The 27,096-nt window shown below is 44.4% G+C and overlaps 1 protein-coding gene across 1 annotated transcript in view; it reads left to right on the top strand.

Annotated features, from left to right (window-relative positions):
• ITGB7 (integrin subunit beta 7) overlaps window positions 1-27,096 on the top strand; it is a 786,164-nt gene that overhangs the window by 553,791 nt on the left and 205,277 nt on the right. The window contains exon 10 of the mRNA XM_069230944.1: window positions 8,171-8,308. Within this exon, the coding sequence (XP_069087045.1) occupies window positions 8,171-8,308 (138 nt within the window). The remainder of the gene's footprint in view (window positions 1-8,170; window positions 8,309-27,096) is intronic.

Raw genomic sequence — 27,096 nt, 5'->3', positions numbered from 1 at the left:
TGGGAATGCTACGATTTAAAATACAAAATGTCAAAATATGCAAACTTTCCTTACTTATCAAGTAACACAGAGAACCATAAGGCATTATTGTGCAAAGTAAAAGGTTATAGTTAAGGGGTCTCAGGGAATAGACCTCGATGGATCTCCATTACAAAGTGGTCAGAGGAAGCTGTTGAAAATCGGAAAGAGCAGTTAAACTGTAAGTAAGAAGTCACTATAAATGTAACTTTAGCATATACACGCAATGTGGCTCTTTCCCATTCTCAAAATATCTGTAGATTCCACAGCAATGATTACAGAGATTTTTAGAGGATAATCAGCATTGGGCAATGCATGCCTGGTCAATTAGCGAGGAAGAACTTCCCAACCAATAAATAGATGCATCCCTGTGGGTGTATATGTACTGAGTAGTGCCTGTAGAAAGCATGTGAAATTGCCCACACAGATTCTGTGCATCTTTCTCTGATAGTTAGGTGTAGAATGCCACAGAGACTACCTTCGTTCTGATGGAGTGTGCTTGGACGCTAGGTGGAAGATTATTTCCACGCCAAGTGTACCTTAATCTGAATGACAAAGCGTAGGGGAGAGACAGATAAAAAGTGATCCAATTAGCAATAGAGGCTTTTTGCAGTCACTATGTTCGCATCTAATGCTAGAATGGCTAATCAGTACAAGTCGCAGCCCTGATCCCATCAGGATAAAAAAATTAAGGCAAGTTTGCCATTAAGGTAGTAGTCTCCGCAGTCTAGGAGTGATGGGGGCACAGGAAGTAGGTAGAGAGTAAGGGCCAGATGTACCAAGCAGTTTTGCCCATTCTGTGTCTATGGGAAAATGTGTTTGTACATATGGCCCTAAATCTCTTATTTCATATGAAGCGCAGTAACAGATATGAGCAAAGTCCTTATGACTACATTGCCTTGATAAAACATGGCATATAGCTTACAGTTCTTTAATGGAGCTGCTTCCAGTATGACTAGTAGGAAAGACGTTTACCAAGAGGGGACCTTCATATAGCAGATGGCTGTAGGTTAAAATTATTTATGCATCAATGTGATTAGAAAATTGGAGCACCAGTTTCACAGCCCAAGAGATGATGGGTACCTTACCAGGGGGAATGGGTGCATCAGGCCTATCAGATGTCATTTAATAACCTCAACGGTTGTGGAGGATGGCTCCGAATAACTGTCCAGTGGCCTCCAAAGGCTGCAAAGTAGATATTGCTGGTCTCTACTTAAATACAGCTAAATGTCCAGAAAAAAGTCTTGACATCCACTGAGCACGTTAGTAGATTAATCTTCTGTGGTAAAGTCCAATAACAGTTACTTGCATCTATACTGCGCGCTGGTGGAGGGCATCCAAGTTCTCTGTGAAGACTTAAAGGTGGGAAAAGCATAATGTGTAGTATTTCTTCAAGTTTGCTTTTTAACAATGTCTACAGCCATACAATCTACCTCATGTAGACATGGGAAGATTTCACACAGGATTAACATCCTGAATCTTTCTCTTGGCATGTTTGTAAAAAAACACCCTTTTTTTTGTTCGATGTTTTGGACCAAAAACAAAGAATTGGGCAGACCGACTTTGCTTTCATTTATGCAAGCAAGACCATGTAACACCTGCCGTTCCATGCTGGCTTCCGGTTGAAGCCAGGATCAAGTTAAAAAATGTTGCTTTACACACAAATTACAAGGATCTGGCTACTTTCATAAACTGGCATAGCACTATGATCCTGACAAGAATCTGAGGTCCTCCACAGCTTTCCTTGTCAAATAAAAACACTGTAGAAGATCCTTAGGAGGTCGGGGTCTGAAACTATGGAGCTTCCTTAACCCTCACTTATGTCTGGTGCCATTTACTTCAGTTCAGGAAATACATAAACATTACAAAGAGGTATTAAGCTATGCCCTCGTACCCCTGGGACAGCTGAAGAAGGCAAGATTTGGTCCCCATATGATGCAGTTTGAGTCTAGTTCTCCTTGATATTTAACTTCATAATGTCATGTATTTGTCCCTCTGTCGAGGGCTCAGAAGAGGCCTATATTACATCTACTGCTAAACACAACTACTAAATAAACACTAAATAAGAAATTAACCAACTCCACAGCTTTCTTCTGTTGAAGAGATGGATCGTACTGTCCCAGTCAGTCTATACGAATGATGCAGATGCCATTGGTTTGAATGTCAGATGAGGCAGAACAAAACATGTTTTTAAACCATCCTTTACCAGATCAAGCACTCAATTACCTTTTGTTAACTATCATGAAAGAAAATAGTTGCTAATGCGTCCCTCCACAGTGGTGCCCAATGCAAATGGCAGTATGAGAGATCCTTTGGAAGGGCTGTTGGAAACCACAAATCATAGGAGATTTCTGCCTTTTAAAAAGGGAATAAGCTGCTTAACGCTGCACTGTAATTGTTATTGACCTTACCAATAAGGCATGAGGGTCTTTTGTTGAATGCCGCCATATCCTTTAGATTGAATTCAGAGGCTGTTTTGTTTCCAAAGTTAGTGTGCTGGTATTTTTAACTTTGTTTTATTCTCTGTGCTTTGTCACCTACGTGAGATCAAAATAGCAAGGGGCCAATGCCAAGAGTTTCTGCTGTCACTAAGAAGTCAAAGTTGGTAGTCTGAAACAGGAGGAATGCCTTGTTGAAACACCATGACAAAATTCTCCAGATGCTACTATATCTGGTGAACCTACCGTGGCACAGATGATTGCAGGATATCATGTCCTCTCTATGATTTTTCTCAGATCCTGCTGGGAAGATCAACAAACATATCTATGAAGTATACCTGCCCATGTGAGACAAAACGCTGACAGCCCCCAAATACACTGTGGCTATATGGCACACTTTCTTTCCTATAGACTCTGGCATTCTGCGCTTCTGCTTATTCAGCTTCATGGAGAACAGCCCTAAGAAAGTATGCATGATTGGTTCCAGTGAATCAGGAATAAGAAGGACCAACATTCTGGCATGAGGCTTCGGAAGGAGTGTCTCGAACATCACCAAAGAATTAAAGACTGGCGTGATTGCCGTAGTACTGAGCTCCTTTGTTGCTCAGTTTTTGTCCTCCTGGGAAGTTACCATTTCCTCATTTTGAGAATTGTGCACACTGGCAAGAATAATTGTTGTAGTGGACATGAGCTCTTGTCTGCTTTAACAGTGGCATAATCTGTGGTCGGCAGCAAAATCTCTTGATACATGAAAAGGGATGTCATAATTTGTGGGGACTCCTGCCTGGTCTTTCTGGAAGATGATAGCATTTGGAATTCTTTTGGAGCGTAATTCGCTCCCCCTGTCTGAGTGAAACTGTGTGTTGGTGCTCCTTGTTTTTTCATGGAAGGAACTTGTGTACTTGAACTTCCATGCCTCCTGTGCCCGCAATCCATTCTCATATGTCCTTTATCTATGCAGCATTTCGTGCCCCAGTGAACAGGCAATTTATGGGCTGAAGAGGCTATTGTTACATTGACACTGGAAGGAATTGGCAGTTTCAAGACTATAGGACAATGCCCGGCGCGAACCCCTTTTACAGATGTACAGCAGATTGCAGCACAGGTAGACATTCTCCAGACTCAAAATTAGACTTTGTGACGATCCGCTACGCATAAAGGAATAAGTAGTTGTACTTTAATTAAAATGGAAAAATAAGAAACCATGCAATATTGAGGAGCATGTGTTTCCCGAGTCCGGATAGGGGGAAAGAGGGACACTCATGCTCGGCCTTAAACAGTTCTCACAGTGACACCTTTCTGTTTATACAACTTTTTCAGTCCAGAATGTGGCTTAAGCAAATCCCAACAAGTTAGGGAGAGGAAACAACAGGACAATATTGTAAATTCAATCATGTCACTCATTGGTACTTCCGGAATCTCTTCAACTATCAAATCATACACTAATGAAACCAAGCGATACATCTGTGCACTCATCATCAGGTTTTGCAGAACCTATTGAATTTCAGAAAGCACAAATATGTTCCGTGAAGGAAAGAGCTGCAGCGGTGACCACGAGACAAACTGTTAACATCCACTAAGTGGGGATATCTGTCAAGATCCAATACCGTTACACTCAGACAGTTAGCTGTAGTATTCCTCACATTGTATTCTCAGAGGTAACTCAGGTGATGGTTGGATGAAGACTGAGATCGCAACCCGGGTATATCAACCTGCGGTCTAACGGAAATTTGAAACGATTCCCTCATCGAGCAGCAGAGAGAACTCTTGAGAATGTTCTGTGCGAAATGATTTTATAAATTTAAAGACCCATTTGCTGGAGCCAAGTGCCTCCAGCGGGTCAAAGAGAACATTATTTGCCCTATAGGATTCCCTTAAACACGTCAGACACAGGAAATGTGGTTCAGCACAGAATTTTAAATTAAATAAATGAGATGCAGAATTTCACATTTATTTAAATTATAATTTAAGTGAAAGGCAGTCAGCTCTATAGATTTTCACAGGAGGCAGATTTTATCCAACCCCCTTGGCTGAAACACAGCTGGTGAGGTGACAAGAGCAGTCTCAAAAGAGGAAGGACCTGGGAATGGGTTGAGACTCGCTTCCAACAGCTTTGTTTCCCAACAGTGTTAAAGTGCTTAAGGCACTGGTTACGCAACCAGTTTATGAAGGGACTTCTCTTTTATAGGACTGTCGAGGCTGGAACGTAACAATAATGATATGTCAAAATCCTCTACATGTAGCATCTGTCATCAGAAAAAGTTACTTGCCTGTGGTAATGTTCTTTCTCGTGGGTACTCTATCTACCAGCAGATTCCTCACCAAAGAATTATCCCTGGCGTCAAACTAGATCTGGAACATTCAAAGCTCTCATGTCACGGGTAGGGGGCACTGGCTTTGAATTAACACAAAGTGGCATCTGGTGACGTCAGTGAAGATATATAGCTCCCAGTGGTGGCTGCTGGCAACAGAATGTGGTGGGGCACTGTGGGGGAAAATGATAAATAAAAGGAAAACACCTGCCACTCCCAGTTCTGCTTCCGGCCACCTCGGCGTTCCTCTGCTCCTGGCTACCACACAGCACATGCTCCCCGACTCGCCATCTAATCCAGACACTGTTCCCATGCTACTACCCAGCATGAGAGCAGCACAGGGATTGGCCTCAGTGGGCTGGTTTAACACTTGTTCAGGTACAGGGAGCCTGTGCCTTTTCTCCATCTGGCTGTACAACACAGCTAGGTTGGAGAAATGTAAATGTGCATGTCAGGTAGGCCGTCTTAAGTCAGCCGGCCAAACCGGCATGCACACTTACAGTGCCCACCACTCCTCCCTCCCTGCCATGGCCCAACCCTCCCTACACTTGCATGGCTCAGTCAGGGAATGAAAAATAAATTAATAAAATAAAATTGTTTTATTATCATTTTATTTTTTCTTTGCTGGCACGGAGCAGTGGAGTGATGCTCCTCCGACATTACGGAAGAACCGCCGCTGATAGCTTCCACCCTAGTGCAACAATGTGAGTTTCCATCTACTTTTTGAGGCGAGTGCCTGACATCAATGGAGTAGTGTAATACTAAAAACTTATAGTAGAATATTATAAATGTTTCCTACAACAAAGCCATCAAATGAGGAGGCGAGCGGAGCAGTGAGGAATCTGCATGTAAATAGAGTATCCACCAGATAGTTTGTTACCACAGTTCAGTAAATTTTTCTTTTGATGGATACTTCTACCTGCAAATTCCTCACCTGTAGATCAGATTACAGGCAATGCCCTGCCTTTGAAGCATAGTTGATGGATGGATGGTTAGAAAAGGAAGTCTTGCGCAACAGCTCTGGCAAATTGCCCATCCCTTCAGAATCCAGGTAGTAGTGCTTGGAAAAATATTGTGCAGACATGCCCACCGTGCCGCCTCATAGATGTCTGCGATGGTAACTCCCTGGCAAGGGAAGAAGTTGTGGATCTGGCCCTGATGGAATGAGCCTTAAGTCCTTCTGGGGGTCTTTCCTGGCCACAGCATAGCAGGTTTTGATACATAAGATTATCCATCTGGAGAAGGTCCTCTTTTGTACCGCTTTCCTCTACTTAGCTTTACAGTAACTGACAAAGGGCTGATCATCCAGTCATTTGTCTTTGGCACAGTTGGGTAGCTGACAGCCTGCCTAGGATCCAACCAATGCAACCGCTCCTTGTCCTTAGTGGGATGGGGTGGGTGATAGAAGGTTTGGTGAGTGCTGAACTGACCTAGGTGGAATGGATTCACCACTTTTTGCAGGAAATCAGTCATGGTTTGCAACACCAATTTGAAGGGATAGAAAGAGGTGAAAGGAGGGAATGAGCTGAGAGCTTGTAATTCACCAGCCCTTCCGGCTGTGGCAATAGCCACCAAAACCACAATTTTGAACATCAACATCCTTAAGGAGCAACTACACAGGAGTGTTAGGCGATAGCGATAGCAACAGGCAACTATTCTATTGACTGCAGGACTTCAAGATGGTTTCTCCCATGCTGCCATAACTGGAACAAGTATGACTTCCTTAAAAGACAGCAATGTCTCCACTGCTGGAGCTGATGGTAACAGCACTTCTGTTAAGAAGTTCATTTTGGTGTCCATAGTTGGGAGTTGTAGGTCTAACACCTCTGCAGGCTCAAGCACACATTCGTGGCAGAAGACCACATCTGGTGTAGGAGGGCCAAGGGGAAATCCATGGCTAGTTCTGGGGAGGTGTTCAATCCACTATCAGAGAGTGGACCATGGTATACTCATTGAAGATTTGTGCTTGTGTTCCCAAAGGCCCAGGTCTAGAGGGTCCATAACGGTGCCAAATATTTCATGAAGCCTACTTCTGTATTCTTCTTCTTCACTGAGGCGTTGGGTATCTCTTTGAGATTTGTCCCTGGGAATGGCCTCAGGTAGCAGCGCCAGTGGTATTGTGTAGGGCGCCGGAGGCGGCACCTGTGGTAACAGTGCCATCCAAGCCGTTGTGTACTGGGGAACCAGGTTAAAGCAATGCAGAGCTGGCATTGAGGTTGATGGTATGACACAGGTCGGCGTCGGGCCCATAGGGAGGAACCTTAAACTTGGTTCTCTGTATGGAGCCGAAGTGTGTGCAAGTATGCTGGATGGCAGAGATGTCTTTGCAAAAAAGAGAATACATAGCATTTAAGAACTCAGCTGGGTCCGACCCTGACATAAGTAACTCAAGAAAAGCTGGTGTTGATGTTGGGCTGTAAAAAACGGTCCTGGAACCTTAAAATCTGGTGGAGTCGGAGGCTGATCTCATGGCAGGTCTAGTGACGGCACTGGAGAAGAGCTGCTAAGGGTGGGAGCTACCAGGGGCAGGTAGATTAACTCCATCTCTGAGAATGAATATCCAGAGAGAGTGGGAGAGTGATGCCCTGGTTCACTTCTACGTCATCTTGTGTTACTTCTGCTTGCTTTCAGATGAAGATGGTGACCTTGAACAAAGTCTGTAACAGCTTCCACTTTGCTTGTCCTCCTTAGCTCGAACCTCAAAATATTTAGCTTCATGCTCTTTAATGACATTGGGATGCATGAAGTGGCACGAAGAACAGGCCCGGGAGTCGTGGTCCGACCCCGGGCACAAGAGGCAAATCGCATGAGGATCAGTAATGCACATCTCTCCCCCACAGTCCTTACAGGGTTTAAACCCAGATATTTTGGAGGGAGACATTGTACTGCAATATTTTTCAGAGTAAAACCTCTTGAGAGAGAGAACTCTGGATCAGCAGAAAAACAGGAACTGAATATAACTTCGATGGTGTCACCAAGTGCCACTTCTGGCATCGATGCGAAGAGCAATGTGACAGCTTTGAAGTTTAAGGATCAATTCAGATGCCTGGGATAGTTCTACAGGTGAGGAATATTCTTGTAGAAGTATCAATCAGAAAAAAATACATGTAATCACAACAACACACTTCACACATCTCACAGTCACTAACCACTTTTGTCATTCATTGATGGATTACTCATACTTCCGAACAGACCTCTCACTGTTGGCTGCTGCCAACTATTCATAGGGCATCTGCTACTGCTGATCTGAGTGCCCACTACTGTTCGCACTTCTTTCTAGGATCTAACCACTAACTAACTGTTCCCTGTCACTGAAAATGATTTCTAATGACTTTAAATCTTTAAATCCATGATAAGTTTCTTCAGCCTAAAACCTGAACTGTATTCATTTTCTCTCTCCAGGACCTATCATCCACCATTACTCTGGTGCACCTGCAGGCCCCACCTGAAATACAAATTTTATACAACTCACACTGCAACAATGGATCTGTGATCGGCCACACTCAGGGCGAGTGTTCCAACGTCAAGATTAATGAACTGGTGAGTCTTATGCCAACCTGTCCCTGCACTTCTATCAGTCCATCAAGTGTTCCCTTCAAAGACAGGAAACACATGTATACAGGTATGTACTAGGCATAGCAGGAGGCATGCAATGATTAATAGTGTATTGAGAATAGAAACAGTAGCTCTCAAAATAGCAATAGTTAGATAAACGTCAAAAATAAGATACTGAGGCGGTCATTCTGACCGCGGCGGTCGGCGGTCGCCGCCCGCTAAGCGGTTCCCGCCGAAAGACCGCGGCGGCCATTCCGGCTTTCCCGCTGGGCCGGCGGGGACCGCCAGAAGACCGCCGGCCGGCCCAGCGGGAAAGCCCCTTCAACAATGAAGCCGGCTCGGAATGGAGCTGGCGGAGTTGAAGGGGTGCGACGGGTGCAGTGGCACCCGTCGCGATTTTCACTGTCTGCACAGCAGACAGTGAAAATCTTTGTGGGGCCCTGTTAGGGGGCCCCTGTACTGCCCATGCCAGTGGCATGGGCAGTGCAGGGGCCCCCAGGGGCCCCACGGCACCCGTTCCCGCCATCCTGGTTCCGGCGGTGGACACCGCCAGAAACAGGCTGGCGGGAAGGCGCTCGGAATCCCCATGGCGGTGCTGCAAGCAGCGCCGCCATGGCGGATTCCCTGGGCCAGCGGGAAACCACCGGCTCCCCTTTTCTGACCGCGGCTTTACTGCCGCGGTCAGAATCGCCCAGAAAGCACCGCCAGCCTGTTGGCGGTGCTTCCGCCGCCCGCCACCATGGCGGTCATGGACCGCCAAGGTCAGAATGACCCCCTGAATGTCCAACAAGTGAAGGTTAGTCATATCACAGCATGCACAACAGATATGAACCACATTTTTTCTATGAAATGAGTTAATATATTGACAATGTCTGGATCACTGTGCATCACTGTCTGTGTAAAAAGTATATACCTATAGACTTACATAGAAATATACCTATATGTTAATTGCTGAAGCTTCTGACATTTTTCGGTGAAGCCACCTTGATCACAGGATCGTGTTGATTGATACCTCACCTTTCAGATATGACAGAATAAATCGAACTACATTCACATCTCGGGGTGCGTTTTGCCTTTTGAAATCAGAGCTTTCGGCAATAAAAAGAGTTTGGAGTCTCCACCCAATCACAAACCCCTGTCACAAGAGCTCACGGGGTATCTATCTATCTATCTATCTATCTATCTATCTATCTATCTATCTATCTATCTATCTATCTATCTATCTATCTATCTATCTATCTATCTATCTATCTAATTTAAAGCATGGACATCTGCTATATAAGAACATAAGTCAAATGCTCAAGAAGAAACATCAGCTGGAGAATGTTCTTCACCATCAGAACACAGAAATCGTATGTTGTAACTTTACATACACAAGCAGCTCGCCCCACCCTGATTCTTCTTCGCAAAGTAGATTTATAGTTCTTTATATGTCATGGGAAAAGCAACAGTTATAGAGAGGAATGCCAAGATGAGGAAGAACTGGATAATGTGCTAATCACTGGTGCGGGCTAATTGAGATCTCAGAGAACCAACCTCTCGGTGAGCAGGCCGCATGGCAATCAGTCGTGGTTTCAACACAGCTGACCCCAATTTAAGCAGAAGAAAGGTGGGTGAGTAGATCAAAAGGTTTGTTCTGCTGGCTTTATGCAAATGTGAACATGAAATAATAATTTATCGTACAGTTTTCACACACATATTCATCATACATATGACATGCCATCGACTGGCGAAGAACAAATTACTTACCTGTAACAGCAGTTCTCTAACAAAGGTAGTTTCGTTACATTTATTAATGCTGAATACTCTGTCATGTGGGGATGATGATCCGGGAACATCTCTAAAGCTGAGAGAAAACACTCTCCAAAACATGGAATGCCCATGGATAGGGAGTTTTAGGTTTATACTTGTTAATCTTTCAGCTTTTCTTTATAAGACAACGTTAAAAACACATGAAAAATATAACAAGAAAAATTGTTTACTAACATATCAAGCAGCACTAATGCACCAAGCACGTTTTTCATTTTCCCCTCTTTTTATAAGAGAGAAAATGGAAGGTAAAATGGAAGGAAGGTAAATGTTCCCATTGGCATGGAGCCTGCCTTAAGTAAAAAATATAATTCTCCCTTAAGGCTGCATATAGCTTCAATTGCACTACCATGCAGCAAAGTGACAGCAATCAATTCATTTTGATGGTCTGCTGAGGAAAATATAGGATTTCATATTTAGAAATTTACATCCAGGTTAGTGGCCCACCAGGGAGGAAGAATAGTTAACAATGTAATTAAGATACCACTGAGAGATTGAGGGATTTCCAATGATATTGACAAAAATGCATGGAAGAGCAAGTCCACCCCCTCATAAAAGTGTTGAAAGATCACTAACAAACAGAGCCAAGGAACACGTTATCAAGTGCTAAGAACTTTTGGCATAATATGACTGTCAGAAGGATGAAAAACCTTGGAACATTAGTATTAGCCAATACATGCAAGTACCATTACAGCCTGTATGCATCTTGCTACTAATATCTTAAATGTATTACTACTCACATCAATGTTATTCAAAGCTCTCTTTTAAATACTCAAGAGGATAAAAAGGCCTGAGGTGATGCCAGGAAACAGAGGACTTACAAATAATATGAATTTCATGACCGCTTAGAACCCTAGGGGTCCACAAATCTTCGACAAAGCCTCCGCAGGGGGTCCGCAACTGCTTTGAAAATTATATATTATTAACAGATCAATAAGGTGTATATAAATAGAGTGGCTAAATGTACAAATGAAAATTTAAAAACGCACTGTAAATGTCAATGAATTTGAAATTACATTAGTATCTTCATGTTGATTAGTGGGAGCAGTTCAGGTGCATCAAACAGAATATAGTATGTGTGGCTTCCCTAAATTTAGAAAAGCTCCAACTTTCCTTTTAAAATTAAAGTTTGTATGTTTTGTTTATATTTGTTTGCAAATTAAATAAAATGTGTGCATGTGTTTGATGAGTGCTTGTTTCAGTATTTTTGTGTGCATTGTTTTGCATTTTAAATCATCAACAATGTTTAGGCCGGGGTCTCTGGCTTCCACTAATGACTTAGTAAGGGGGGTCCCCTGATTCCAATAATGATTCAGCGGAGTTCCCTCCCTGGGTTCTTGAAATGATAAAGTGGGGGTTCACCAAAGTCAAAAGGTTGGGAATCACTTCTCTATGCCACTCAACTTTACACAGCCCTCTGCATCACTCTACTCCATTCTGCACCACTCTACACAACTGTACTCTATGCCACTGTACTCCACTCTGTACCACTCCACTCTGCACCACTGCACTCTACCATGCACCACTCTAGTTTATAATACTGCATTCTTTGACGCTGCATTGTATGCCACTGCATTCAAGTCCACTGCACTCAATGCTAATCCATGCAACTGCAATACAGCACACTTTCTGTAAGTCCACACTACAACACTATTCCACCCTTTGCCATTCCACTCTATGACATTCCACGCCACTCTATGCCATTAACTTTTAGATTTGATGTACAACAGCTACGCTGGTGAACAACTTAGCTAAAATATATGGGCAAAGCCAATAACTCTTGATTTGGCGAGACCTATTGGCTTTGCCAATGTTTGTTATGATTTGGTGTAAATCTGTTCAGCCGTTGTTGGAAATTTGCATTTGAAGAAGCGCTTGGGATGGTCATGAATGGGTTTGAATTTACAGTTATGTCTTGACTGTTGGTGTTCAGATATGCTCTGGTTGACCACTTTAAAGGGAGTAATCGATTCTGGTTGGCTGGTCACAACCTGACTAATATGTTGTGGCAGCCATTAATGGAGTCAGGAACATGGTCCCTGCTTCCTGAAAATGAATTAAAAAAATATTTAAAGGGGCAGGGCGAGCACAACCTGACTGCATGTGGCATATGGGGAGAGGGAGGGCAAGGAACCCAGGGAACCCCCCCCTTGTTTGGCTGGCCACAAGATGGACAACACCATTAGAGGACTCGGGGACATGGCTCCGGTTGAAATGTATTGTGGTGCATGGCAGGTTTGATTCTCACAAAAAGCGGCACATATAAAGAGTAATAACAGATTTAGTTGCAATATTAATCATTTTTTGGTGGTCTCATACTATTTTTAGTAACTGTGGTATGTGGGAATAAAGTCTGATACTCTGAGTAAAACATGTACTTACAACAGCAGCCTGTCAGTTGTTTCCCCAGTGTTCTACTGCAGCTTCCCCCAGTATTCTAATGAACAACTAGGGTTCTATACCTGTGACAGTATGGCACACCTGAAGCCATCTTGATGGAACCAAAGCTTTAAAACATAAAGCATTTGCTTCAGAAATTAACAAAATGAGGGGGTTATTTTTGTCATAGAAATTATGGCTAGTGCTTTAGAAAGCCAAAATGAGGACACCATTTCCGGTGAATTTTCGAACATCTTCCCCATTCATGCCAGTAAAATGTTCTGACATGCAGACTAAACATGTACTTCTGGCAGCAGTCTGTCGGGTAACCCCCTTCTAATGAACAACTAGAGCACATGCATTTTTGTATTCAAGACAAAGATTAAAAACTCCTGAATTACATTTTTGATAATGGCGGATTTCCTGGCCCGCATTCGTGTACATACCTTTCCTTAATGACTGGGGTGGGACTATGCCCCATTCCATCAGGTGGGGCCTGAGCCCTTCAACATGCTTTATAAGCGCAGTAAGGATCCAGCAGTGCTGGTGCTGATATCAGCGGTTCCCCTGCCCCGCATTCCTGGACACACCTTTCCTTTATGACTGAGATGGGACTACATCCCCCAGGCACCACTGCAGCAGGTGGGGGCCTGAGGGCTTCAATGTACTTCATAAGTGAGCCAAGAATCCCAAATTTGATGACCCCTTGAAATCGGATAAGCAAGGTGACTATATTTCATCTCGGCTATTATTTAATGCTTAGTAATCAATTGCTGTGTGTTTGATTTTCTGGCTTTTTCAATGGGTGAGAAGGCAGAGCTCTTTAGCCATCGGTGGCACCCAACTGCGCATCTATCAAAAGTTTCTTAGACAGGGCTGCAGGGGGTCATTACAAAGGAGATCAACTTGGTAGAGAGGTGTTTATCACTGGATCTAACTGAACCCTCTGTTTCCACCATGGACATAGCACCTGATCCACCATCAGCTGCGCAATCGGCCTTGTCTATTCCAATGGACATAGCAATTCCATTGATCAATGAGATAGCCCTAGGCTCGTCGTTGCAGGAGTCAGTTCTTAGTTCTAGCCCAGCTCCCAAACATAAGCGCGAAACCAAAAGGGTGCCTCCCACCAGTGAGTCTAGGGCAAATGGTCAGTATCATAGCTTTTCTTTAGTACCTGGATGTAGCCTCTGTGTTTCATCAAGTGTGTCTACTTGGACCCTCTTCTGACACTACTGACTGACACCCTTAAAAAGTATTTGGCTGCGAGACTTGATAAAATTGAAGTCGAAATCTCCACAATTTCTAAGGCTTGGGAGTCTCGAGTGGGCACCAGACATACCCACTGAAGCACCCTGTATGCCAAGTTTGACTGATGCAAGAGCCACTTTGGGCCCCATTGTACCAGAACTGCGATTAGCTTCTGGTGCTCTCCCTGAAAAGTGTATGTCTGCTGACACCCTGAGTGAATGTGTTTCTGAATCTCACTAGGTAGAGGAGCAATCTGGTTTATAACCCCACCAGTTCAAACTCAAATTTTACCCTTGGCAGTAAGAGCACCCTTCCACATGTCAACCTACCCTCGGAGTGTTGTCCTTTTGTTCGTTGTTTTGGAAAATGTACCTGACTTGGATAACCCTCGTAATGAGACCTTTATTCAACTTAAAAATAACTTATCACATTGGCTGTTCTGCCACTCTAACTTTTCCATGAAAGACTATTGTAATATTTTGATGGTGAGGTGTTTGGGTTCAATTGGCCCATTAGAGAAATCTATGCACAGGGACTGCATCATCATTAATTTTAGATATCCATTTTTGTCAGAAGAATCCTGAATCAGCATAATCGCCCCCCTAGCAACGGGACTGTTAATGTTTTGCCTCTAGTGTTCTTCTATAGGCACCTGAAAGTCAATATAAATCCTCCACATGCCCTACAAACTCTTCCTGCACCACGGAGGTCTAATTAGAACTTTCCATGTCACTATAGGTTTTTACCTCTAGAAGAGCTCAATGAGATGTTCTGACCATTCCAGAGCCAAGCTGAGGTGGTTGTATCCCCCAGGAGTTTGGTTCTATCATTTCCCAATGCCTCCATGAATTCAATTGTTTTGACCACCAATCTAGTCTCCTGGAACCTTGCTGGCATGACGTCAATGCTTGTTAGCCTAGATTGGTGCCTTTTTATAGATACATATGATATTTGTCTTTTTCAGGAGACTTTGTCACTCTCTCCACAATTCCATTCTGGATACATCTGTTTTCATCCGGCTGCAACATCTTCAGGGAAAGGGTGACATTCCCGGGGGCTGGCAACCTGGATTAAATCGACTTTACTCTGTGTCTAATGCTGTTGATTTAGGCTTGAGAGATGTTTTGTGTGTCACACTGCAGGTCCCCTCAGGTGCTTCCTCGTGTATATATAATGTTTATTGTAGGCACAGGAGTGGTAGTGATGAAATATCCATTATCGATTCCATTAACACAACCTGGCATCTCTCCTGGCAAGATACTTTAAAATTGTGGCAGATGATTTAAACTGTAATTTTGAGCCACTGGGCATCGACTCCGAAACCCTGTCCGGGGAGGAGGATACAGCATTGACATTTCCATCCCTCACACTTCCACCTGTTAAGAGATAGACAGCTGCTATCTTACAGTGAAATGTATTCACCTTTAAACAATGGCCTCCGAGCTTGTAATGGGAGAACGTTGCCAGACAGAGAGAGGATGCATACCTTTAAGCCACTACATAGGACCATCCTCGTAGACTATATCTTGAAAGATCTTAGATTGTGGCCCACACTGATTGACATGTCTGTTATTTCCCAATACGACAGTGACCATAACACACTGAGTCTCACTTTAAGGCCATTGGTTCCAGCAGTCCTGGTTCACTTATGGAACCCTTTGACAGGAGGCTTACACCAATTAGCAACTGTCATACGTTAGCGTTGAGTTTTGTGGCTAGCTCCCTGGCTATTTTAAAGGCAAATGTATGAGGAGATTGCTATTGGTTTTGAGGTGGTATAGGCATAGGGGTTGAATCTGATGCATGCTGACTCCTTGAGGAGAAATAGTGACACCAACAATGCCATGTTTTCCTCCCTTAGAAGCCTGTTCTTGGTGAAATGTGGGAATTTGACTAGGAGGGAGATAAAGACCCTCTAGTTTTATAAATCTTGTAGATTTACGAGGCTAGTCCTGTCCACGGCCATTAAAGATGGGAACAGAAGTTCGATTCAAACAGCTAGGTCTTCCCATTGTAAAATGTGCTAAAAGAGACTGGGTGTAGGGAAACTGGGATGCTATGTTAACAGCTGGAAAGGAAAAAAGATCACCATTCCTTCTGGTGTATCTTAGCAAATAGTAGTTTCAATCCAAATTTGCTTATTGATAGTAGCATCTCTGTAGCTGCCTAGGTTGACAATTTTTCTAAATTGTACTATTCTGACACCAGGATGGATTCCCCCGTGTGTGAGAACAGTGGATCTCTTCTTGCTGATAGGAATAGTATCATAGCTAGTATTATCTCAGGTCCCACCAATTCAGGGATGGCTGCCCCTAAAGCTTGGTCAGTTACCATCGAGGAAGTCAATAAAGCATTGGATTGGAGCTCTCCCAATAGAGCACCCGGCCTAGACAAGATTCCTAGGGACCTCTTTAAGGCTGAGAAAGACATCTGCAGCCCCTAACTTGTTTAGTTTTTTAACTGCATAATGAGTGGCTCGCCCATCTTGCCATCAGGGGCTGAGGCTGAGATCATCACTGTATTCAAAAAGGGGTCAAGGGCCCTTCCTTCCAATTAGAGGCCCATTAGTCTGATCAACAGCTCCCAGCAACTATGCATTTGGACTTTACTAGGAAGACTGCAGGACTGGATAGCAGATGTGCGACTGCATCATATAACAAGCTGGTTTTAGGGATGGCATTAGTCCCATAGAACAGCTGTTTCACCTCCAACTGATTTATTGGAAATCTGTCACTCTCTGGGGACAACATCTTCATGTGGTATTTGTGGATCTTTGGTCCACCTTCAATCTTGTACCTAGGGCTTGCTTGTGGAAGGTTATGCCCGAATTGGGTGTACAAAAATACATCCTTGATATTATTATCAGGCTCCACTCCAATAGTTTTGCCCAGGTTTGATGTGGTCTCCAGGGTGAACTGACTGGCTCCATTCCAGTTTCTTGGGTTGTGAGGCAAGGGTGCGTGCTAGCCCCAACCCTCTCTCTCTTATACACCAATGTCTTAGTATTGCAGCTTGGTCTCTGTGATAACGACGCCCCGTATCTTGTTGGCAGGACGGTCCCTCTTGTTTGTGGACACTATGCTTTTGATTTCCAAATCTACGATGTGGATTCAGAGACTTTTGGACCAATTTGAAATGTTCTGCAAACAGATAGATGTGTAAGTTGATCTCAGCAAAACCAAGTTCATGGTTTTCAACCCCTGTTCTTAAGCTCGTCTCCCCCCACCCCGACTCTGGATGGTGTTCCCCTGGAGCGAGCTCACATATTCGAATACCTAGAGATTATGATCCCAGAACAGTTTGATTGAATTTGATAGATTCAAAAGTGTAGACTTAAGATGGAGCAATATACAGGGGGTATCCAAGGCTCCTCTTCTCGATCAGTATCACCCACACTCCAAATCAACAATCTCCAAACTCTTGGGGGAACATTTTACGGAGAGAAACTGTGGGGCCATATGGATGTTAGAAGTTTGGAAAAAGTTGAAAATCGGTTCCTGCAACTCCTCACCAATCCCCCTCTCCAATCCTCTTGTGCCTTGATTTGGGACTTAGACCACTCTCTGAGAAAGTGAATCTCAGACCATTCTTGTACTGCGATGGAATTGGGTGGCTTCAGCACTATTGCCATACAAGCAGGGCTTGGAGGATTTTATGAGATTGCCAGGACCCTCCAGATTTCCCTGGCTTAGGTTTATCTAACGTTGATTGAGTGGGAAGGGGTGTGGGAATCTTCGGTCTACCCATAAGGAAGTTTCAGGGCTTGCGAAACATGCACTTAAAAGTCTGTATTGTTATTATGTAGACAATTTGTTTCCGGACTCAGCTAGGGTAGGTTCCCTCACCAACTCCTTTCTTGAAAACAAAGACAGTTATAATACAGGAGGATATTTAGATGAGATTGAGCCTTCCCTTCCCAAAACTGTATAAATGAAGTTTCGGTTTGGACCCCTGCCTCTTCGGTCACTTACGGTTAAGTGGCAACATGTATCCAATAATTGAGATTTGAGTTGCCCTTTTTGTCCCCAGGTGTCCAAGTCTACTGTCCATCCTACTTTTTGCCTGTCTTATGCCAGGTATAGAAGGGAGTGGATTTTACCACTTTGTCGTAATATGGGGCTTATAGACTGCAGAACAGCAAACAGGGTCCTTAGTAGTGATGTTAGACCATGGGTACTTGCAAACATTTGCCCAGGGCCACAAAGTATGGACTGTTGTGTGACCGAGGGTCCCACTGATACCAGCAGGGTGACTGTAGGGGATCCGGGTGGGTCAAGGATTGTTTAAGGTAGTCGTAGGGAAGGCAAAGCATGTACATCTAGTGGCTGAAGTCCGCAATGTGAAAACAGAAATCCTGGAACTAATTTCAGCTTTCCCCTTGATCAAACTGAATGATCCTAGGCCGTATTTATTCACTTCTTTTTCATCATTATGACACATAAGAGGACCTCAAAATACACAATGCATGAGTTCTGAATGTGTGCTGTTCAAAACCTTTGCCTGTGTTTGTTCACATGTATTATCAACCTAGGCCTAGGTGCAAATGGCAACTGATTTTCCGCTTAGTGCATTATTGGCATTGTCGTCAGGGTGGGGAGGGGAAATATGAATGTTTTTAAAGTCACTTAAAAAATACATCTCAACGCAGTGGTATGGTAAAACGCTTCTTCATGTTAATGAAGTACACTATTTTTTTAGAAAGGTAAGTCTTTACATATTTATTACAATATGTCTTTGAAAATAAAGGTGTTCCTAAAGTTAAGTGGTGTGGAACACCACCTTAGTTACTTCAAGCATTCAGATAACCTGCAAATAAATTCTTTCCTGTTTCATTAAAAAAATATTCTGATTATTAGTGCTCAGCAAGATAACAGCAGCCAGTGATGCTGTTCACCAGGAGGGGCCGCACGTAAAGGTCAAGATGGCCGCAAGCGCTCCCCAGGCCATACTTTGAGTATCACTGTCTTAGACAGTTTATTGATTTTGCTGTCTCACGGTTCTTATTGAATATGTGGAGGCTCAGACAAAAAGGTTTAGCCTCCTGATGGGTTGCACCAAGGAATACTCTTGCTTCTAGACTTATAAAACAAAAGAGTCTGGCTGTAGTAGCTGCTTCAAAGGGCCCCTATGTTTATTATGGAATATGGTTAAACTGTGTCATGGTTGTAACAATTATGCTATTTTATGTATTTATTGTTGTTGGACTTTTTAGCTTTTAACCCCTTCGCTGCCAGGCCTTTTCCGTCACCGCTGCCAGGCCTTTTCCGTCACCGCTGCCAAGCCTTTTTTTGGCTGTTTGAGGCAGTTCGTGCTTAGGCCCTCATAACTTTTTGTATACATAAGCTACCCATGCCAAATTAGGGGTTCTAGCGGTACCCAGACTTTTTGGGTTCCCCTGAAGGAGACCAAGAAATTAGCCAAAATGCAGCGAAAATTTCAGTTTGTTAAAAAAAAATGGGGAAAAGGGCTACAGTAGAAGGCTTGTGTTTTTTTCCCTGTGAATGGCATCAACAAAAGGTTTGCTGTGCTAAAATCACCAACTTCCCAGCTTTCAGGAACAGGAAGACTTGAATCAGGAAACCCAATTTTTCAACACAATTTTGGCATTTTACTGAGACATACCCCTTTTTTACTATTTTTTGTGCTTTCAGCCTCCTTCCAGTTAGTGACAGAAATGGGTGTGAAACCAATACTGGATCCCAGAAAGCTAAACATTTCTTAAAAGTAGACACAATTCTGAATTCAGCAAGGAATCATTTGTGTAGATCCTACAAGGGTTTCCTACAGAAAAAACAGCTGAAATAAAAACATATTGAAATTGAGCTGAAAAAAACAGCAATTTTTCTCCACGTTTTACTCTGTAACTTTTTTCTCCGATGTCAGATTTTTTAAAGCAATATACTGTTACGTCTGCCGGACTCTTCTAGTTGCGGGGATATATAGGGCTTATAGGTTCATCAAGAACCCTAGGTACCCAGAGCCAATAAATTAGCTGTACCTCGCAATGGGTTTTCATTCTATACCGGGTATACAGCAATTAATTTGCTGAAGTATAAAGAGTGAAACATAAGTATCAAGAAAACCTTTGTATTTCCAAAATGAGCACAAGATAAGGTGTTGAAAAGCAGTGGTTATTTGCACATCTCTGAATTCCGTGGTGTCCTTACCTGCATGTGAATTACAGGGCATTTCTCAAATAGACGTCTTTTTAAGACACTTTCTTACATTTGGAAGGAAAAAATGTAGAGAAAGACAAAGGAAAATAACCCTTGTTTTGCTATTCTGTGTTCCCCCAAGTCTCCCGATAAAAATGGTACCTCACTTGCGTGGGTAGACCTAATTCTCGCGACATGAAACGCAACATGGACACATCACATTTTTACATTGAATTCTGACGTGTTTTTTGCTAAGTACCTAGCTGTAGATTTTGGTCTCTAGCTCAGCCGGCACCTAGGGAAACCTACTAAACCAGTGCATTTTTGAAAACTAGACACCTAGGGGGAATCCAGGATGGGGTAACTTGTGGGGCTCTCACCAGGTTATGTTACCCAGAATCCTTTGCAAACCTCAAAATGTGGCCAAAAAACACTTTTTCCTCACATTTTGGTGACAGAAAGTTCTGGAATCTGAGAGGAGCCACACATTTCCTTCCACCCAGCGTTCCCACAAGTCTCCCAATAAAAATGGTACCTCACTTGTGTGGGTAGGTCTGGTGCTCACGACAGGAAATGCCCCAAAACACGATCTGGAGACATCAAAACTATCAAATACAAAACGACCTGTTTTTGTAGGGGGGCACCTGCGTTTATGGTCCTGGGCTAAGCAGCCATCTATGGAAACCTACCAAACCCAGACATTTCTGAAAACTAGGGAGGTGTGACTTGCGTAGATCTCCCAATGGTTTCCTAACCAGAATCCTCAGCAAACCTCAAATTTAGCTAAAAAAAATCAAAATTTTCCCACATTTCTGGGTAGGATCACTGCACCAGGACAAATTTCCTACCACCCAACGTTCCCCTCAGTCTCCTGGCAAAAATGATACCTCACTTCTGTAGGTGGGCCAAGTGCCTGTGTCAAGGAAGAGCCAAAAACATGTCAAAATTGAGGGGGAACCAAAGCGGGTCCAAAAGGGCAGTTTGGAAAAAAACATTTTTAGGCTGACAAGTGCAGCAGAATTTTTATTGGTATAGATGAGACAATGCTGGGTGGTAGGAATTTTGTGGATTCCTGCAGATTCCAAAAGGTTCCATCACACAAAATGTGGGAAAAAATTTATGATTTCCAGCAAAGTTGGAGGTTTGCAGAGCATCATGGGTAAGAAAATGGTGCTGGGTGCATGTGAAGCACACCACCCTGGACTCACTCAGATGTTTAGTTCTCAGATGTGTCTAGGTCTTGTGGATTTTTCTACATGGCAGCGTCCCAAAGTCCAAAAAGTGCAGTCCTTACCATTCCAAGTGGGACGGTTTTGAGAATTAGCCAAGCTCTCATGGTCCAAATGTAAAAACAAAACCCAAAATAATCAAATGTCCTCTTCTTTGCCGTGGGATAATATGTTTTAATATGTGGGGGGAGCTGAAAGACTGTCACCCCATTCTGTTGGGGGTGGGGGCATAACAAGGACCATACTGGTTGGTAGCCACCACCCCACTATTTTTTTTTTTTTTTTTTTAATTCCCTGGCATGTAGTAGACTTTCTGCCCCCCTGGGGTGTGGATCGGGGGTAATTGCCCCATCTGCCCACTGGTGGGCAGAACAACTTTGGCCCCATTTATTTGGGGTGGGGGTATGGCCATACCCCCACCCTCTTATTTAGAAAAAAACATCTTCCCTGGTCTCTGGTGGGCTTTCTGCCCCCCCTTGGGCCTTCCAAAAATAGGCCGATCTGCCCCCAAGGGGGACAGATATGGCCAACAGTAATGTGCCCCCATGGGATCGACCCTTGCCCAAGGGGCTGCCCCCCAAACAAAACACACACATATAGACACATCAATCCCTGGTGCCCAAGTGGTTTCTGCCCCCCGTGGGGTATATCGGCCAAATAAAAATAGGCCGATCTGCCCCTAGGGGGCAGAAAAGGCCTAAAAATATTCCCCTCCCTGGGGAGTGGCCCTTGCCCAAGGGCCCGCTCCCCTAAAGGCAATTGCAACCAAAAAAAAAACTTCCCTGGTGTCTAGTGGTTTCTGCCCCCCTTGGGAGCAGATTGGCCTCATAAAATAAGGCCAATCTGTCCCCAAGGGGGGCAGAAATGGCCTAAAATAAATGTTGCCCCCCCAGGGAGCGACCCTTGCCTAAGGGGTTGCTCCTCACATATAAAAAATTAAAATAAAGAAAAAAAAATATCCCTCGTGTCTAGGGTGTTCCTTCCCCCGGGGGAGGGGAGAAATGGCCTAAAAATGTTGCACCCTGTGGAGCAGCCCTTGCCCAAGGGGGCCGCTCTCCTCATGTCAATTGCAACCAAAAAAAAAAAAAATCCCTGGTGCCTAGTGGTTTCTGCCCCCGTGGGGTCAGATTGGCCTAATAAAAATAGGCCGATCTTCCCCCAAGGGGGGCAGTAATGGCCTAAAATTTATTTTGCCCCCGAGGAGCGACCCTTGCCTAAGGGGTCACTTCCCACATATTAAAAAAAAAAAATAAGAAAAAAAAATTTATCCCAGGTGTCGAGGGTGTTTCTGCCCCCGGGGGGCAGATCAGCCTAATTATATTAGGCCAATCTGCCCCCCGGGGGGCAGAAATGGCCTAAAAATAATTTGCCCCCCTGGGGAGTGGCCCTTGCCCAAGGGGCCGCTCCACTCATGTAAATTGTTACAAAAAAAATCCCTGGTGTCTAGTAGGCATTGCATTGCGATTGGGCAGCAGAAATGCTGAGAGAGACATGAAAGGAGAGGAAAGGCCTTTCCTCTCTTTTCATGGCTTTCTCTGCCCCTCCAGTGATCGGAGGAGAATTGCAAAGGCAGGGGCGGGGTGGAAGAGGAAGCGATTCCCCTTCAATCCAAGCAGTGGGGGCGCTGAGGCGAGGCTCATGGGGGGAGCGCTAGCGCTGCCCCCCATGAGCCAGGACCAGGACATAACGGTTACGTCCTTGGCACCTCAGCGCAACAGCCAAGGACGTAACCAATACATCCTTGGCAGACAAGGGGGTAATCTCTTTATGAAGATGAAGATGAAACTGGCCTTGTGTTTATAGTCTGTATGGCTAGGTTTTTATTATGACAAGGTGATGATTTGAAAGGTGTTATTTGTTTATACCATTACTACACATATGTTAAAAGGATTATCAGTTTGCTATGCACTTTAGGACTAACAGTCTATTGGGGTCATTATGACCCCGGCAGACAGCGTTAATATGAAGGAAAGTACTGCCAACAGGCTGACGGAACTTTTCTCCATATTGAGACACTGGCGATTTGGCTAAAGCCAAACCGCCAATGTACCACATCGACCGCCACAGCGGTAATGACCGCTGGGCTGGAGACTTCAGTCTCCAGCCCAGCGGCCATCACCTGCCTGGCTGCGGGATTATGACCCTGCCTACCACCATGGTTTTCGTGGCAACCTTACCGCCACGAAAACCATGGTGGTAGGCACTATAGTTACTGATAGGGGTCTTCCTTGCCCACCTCCCCCTCCCCAGATTCCACCCCACCCACCTTCCTCTCCAGACCCCCCACCACGTACACGCACCTTCATTCATACATAAACACATGTATACACATACTCATTCCCACATTCATCCACACATGCATACATCCATTCACACACACATCCAAACACACTGACATACATACAAGCACACACTCATTCACACAACACAACATACACACACTCACACATCCATACATGCACACACATACAACACACAACACACACCCACATACATGCATGCACAGACATACACACACACTCCCCACACCCACACAACACTCCCCAACCCCCTCCCATGTCGGAGCACCCGACTTACCTGTTGTCAGGGGGTCCTTCGGCAGGAGACCGGATGGGGCGCTGCTGCCAGCAGCAACGTCCGCCAGCAGAACATCGCCAGGCCATATCATGGGTCATGATACGGTCTGCAGCGGTCTACTGGCGTGGCACTGCCGCTGGCAGCAGCGCCACCTTACTGCCATCTGCCGACATGGCCACAGCCAGATTTCCGTCATCATTCTGGCGGAAATCCGGCTGTGCTCATAAGAGGGCGGACGGCTGGTAGCCGCGGCAATGATCTTTTAGCAGCTGTTGCCACGGCGGTAGGCGGGTTTTACCACTGGGGTCGTAATGTGCCCCTATATGTTTTAATTTGCCATATTTTTATCACTGTATGATGTGGCTATGGAATTTTTGTACTGTATTTGTTGTGCTCTTCTTTTATGGATTTATTTTAATCCAAATAAAGTTTTATTTATGAACTTGCATTTTTGGAATAGTTGGTGTTAAATTTAAAGCCTTCCCTAAGGAGAAGGCTGCACTAAATGAGAACTTAGATGTAAACACAGGCATGGAACCATAGGGTTAAAAATGTGAAGGGAGGTGTGGGATTTTAGGAATTTGAGTGTTAACATTCTGTATTTATGACAAAACTGTGGAACACCTTAAGACATTTTTATGGAGTTAAAGCGGTAAACCCTAACGTTTTTCTTTAGAAATGAACAGGGTTTTCATTTTGCCATAGAAATTATGGTTAGTGCTGTGAAAACAAAAATAAGAAAATATTTTCAGTGAGTTCTCAAAGTAAAACATTCTGCCTTGCAGAGTGAAGCATACGTTCAACACCAGTGGCAGCCTGCCAGTTTACACCCTAATGATCAACTGTAGCTTTACTACAGAGTTCTAATGAACAACAAAAGCATTAACATTCTGAATTTATGACAAACGTGTGGACAACCTGAATGCTATCTTGAAGGAATCAAAGATGTAAAACTAAAAGCATTGCCTGCAGTGGTTACTGCAGAAATTAAGAAATGAGGGAGTTCAATAACATAAGTCTCCGAAAACAGCTCCCTGGGAAACAAAGCTCAAATGTAGCCCAAATGACACCCAAATGTAGTTCAATGAAAGAAGTGTTTATAAAACTTAAATACCTCATTGGACACGTAACCAAGTGGTCAATTAGATAAAAACATAAAAAACAAACTAGTTTAAAAGCCCTCTCTCGCTATTTGATAAATCATAGACCAGGTTTCCTCAATTTAGTTTTCTATGGCACTAACCATAATTTCTATGACAAATCAAATTCCCTCATTTTGATGATTTCAGGTGAGCCACACTTTTGTTTGTCATAAATACAGGATGTGGGCACTCTAATTGTGAATTAGAACACTGTGGAAAGGGAGGGGTAGGGGCACAGGCAAAAGAGAGGGGAGAGGGAGCAGGGGAAAAGGCAGCAAGCTGACCATATCAGGCTGGCCAGATGGGTAGAGGCGGTACAATGGACCACACAGGACAGGAGGGAGGGGGCAAGGCATGGACTTGGACAACAGAGGGCATGGGAATGGGACAGGCATAGCAAGCTAACCATAGAGGGCAATCTGGAGGGCCAATGGGAATTCAAGACTACACAGAGCAGGAGAGCAGGGCAGGTCGCAAACTCAGACATTGGAGGTCAGAGAGGAGGCAGACAGGGCTGCAATCTGCCCTCAGAGGAAAGGTCAACATGGGAGACACTGATGGCTCTAATAATATAGAATCACAGAGTAAACACAGCTGCTTGGCCTTCACCAAGCCCAGGAGTTAGTATAATTTGTCCTTTCCAGAAGTGGAGCTTTAATTGGAGCACATGCTATGTTTATATTTGTAAGTGCTTCCTTGTTGAGGTTAAATTTCTGTCGAATGAGCATCCTGGCCAGAACGTCTCAGTCTTTTTCTTTTTTTGGGGGGGGAGTAGGAAGGCCCTCTCCACCTGCCGCTTTTGGCCAAGGGGACCCCTTTCCTCGGGCCCAGAGTCACCATTTACTTTTTGCATATAGTCAAGGGGGCTCTGTAGTCCCCCTCCGCTGGCCAATTTCAGCCCTGGGGGCCACCACTTCCCCAGGGCATTTGTCTAATAATGTGCGGGGGTATGCGTCCTCCACACAGCCCCGGGGACCACCACCTACCTAGGGCATTTGTGTAATTGGGTGTGTTGGGAGATAGCGGCCACCCCGCAGCCCCGGGACCACCACCTTCCGGGCAAATATTAAAATATAGAAGAGGGACCGGCTTCCCTGGCTGCTTTTGGTCCCAGGGGACCCCATCCCCCCGGCCCAGCTTCATCATTTCCTTTTTCCATTTAGTGGAGGGGGACCTTTCAGCCCCGGGGACCCCATCCCCCAGGACCAGCCATCAATCATGGGTGCCCAGCAGAGCACCCAGGGTACGTGGGGGACAGCGGGTGGAGCCTGATGGCCCCCGTGGTCCAAACCAATTAACAGAGAGGAAGCTGTTAAACGTGCAGCTTCCTCTCTGTGAGAACAATGGTTTCCTCTGCTTTCCTGCCCACGCCCTTGCCATACACAGTTTTTTCCTCAATATTTTGGAGTATTTTGGGGTAGTTAGCAGTACATGGGGAGGGCAAAAGTTATAGTTACCATAGGGCACAAGTTATAGTTACTTGAAATATCTCCAACCACAACTGGTGAATATCTATGGTTTGATACGTTTAAAATGTGAGCCTAACTATAACATCCCTGTAACCTTTGTTTTTTTAAGTGAATTTCTATGTTTTTTATATTCTATTTCCTAACTATAGCGTCCCTGTAACCTTTATTTTTTTAGTGAATTTCCATGTTTTTTTAATGTAAAAAATGGCTAGACCCTGCAGCCAACCACCCAAGTCCACACTGCACATGGCCCTGTGGATGTGCGTGGCAGAAGCTGGCCGCTGCCTGTCTCTCTTTGCGTGAGAATAGGTGTGACAGGGTGTACCTGGGTGTGAGAGTGGCTGTGAGTGGCTGTCTGGGTGTGAGAGTGGGTGTGTCATTGCCTTAGTGGGTCTGTGAGTGGATGTGTCAGTGTCTATGTGGGTCTGTAAGTAGGTGCCATGGGGTTTCAATGGGTCTGCGAGTGGGTGCATGAGCGTCTGAGTGCACTAGTGAGTGGGTGCACAAGGGCCTTAGTGGGTCTGTGAGTGGGTGCGTGGATGAGTGGGTCTGTGAGTGGGTGCATAAGAGTATGAGTGGGTGTGTGAGTGGGAGAAGGAGATTGAAAGAGACAGAAAGAGAGGGAAAGAGAGAGGCTATGGTGAATGATATACTTAGAATGAGATACTTCTGGACCAATTGAAAAGAAAAATGTATTTGTCAATTACAGAGAGTGAGATCGCTTTTTATTATTAACCTTAAACTTTTGATGTTGCCAATAAA

Source organism: Pleurodeles waltl, chromosome 4_2 (assembly GCF_031143425.1).
Source record: "Pleurodeles waltl isolate 20211129_DDA chromosome 4_2, aPleWal1.hap1.20221129, whole genome shotgun sequence".
Lineage (NCBI taxonomy): Eukaryota > Metazoa > Chordata > Amphibia > Caudata > Salamandridae > Pleurodeles > Pleurodeles waltl.
The sequence above is the reverse complement of the archived record's forward strand: the minus strand, read 5'-3'. Positions and strand labels throughout refer to the sequence as shown.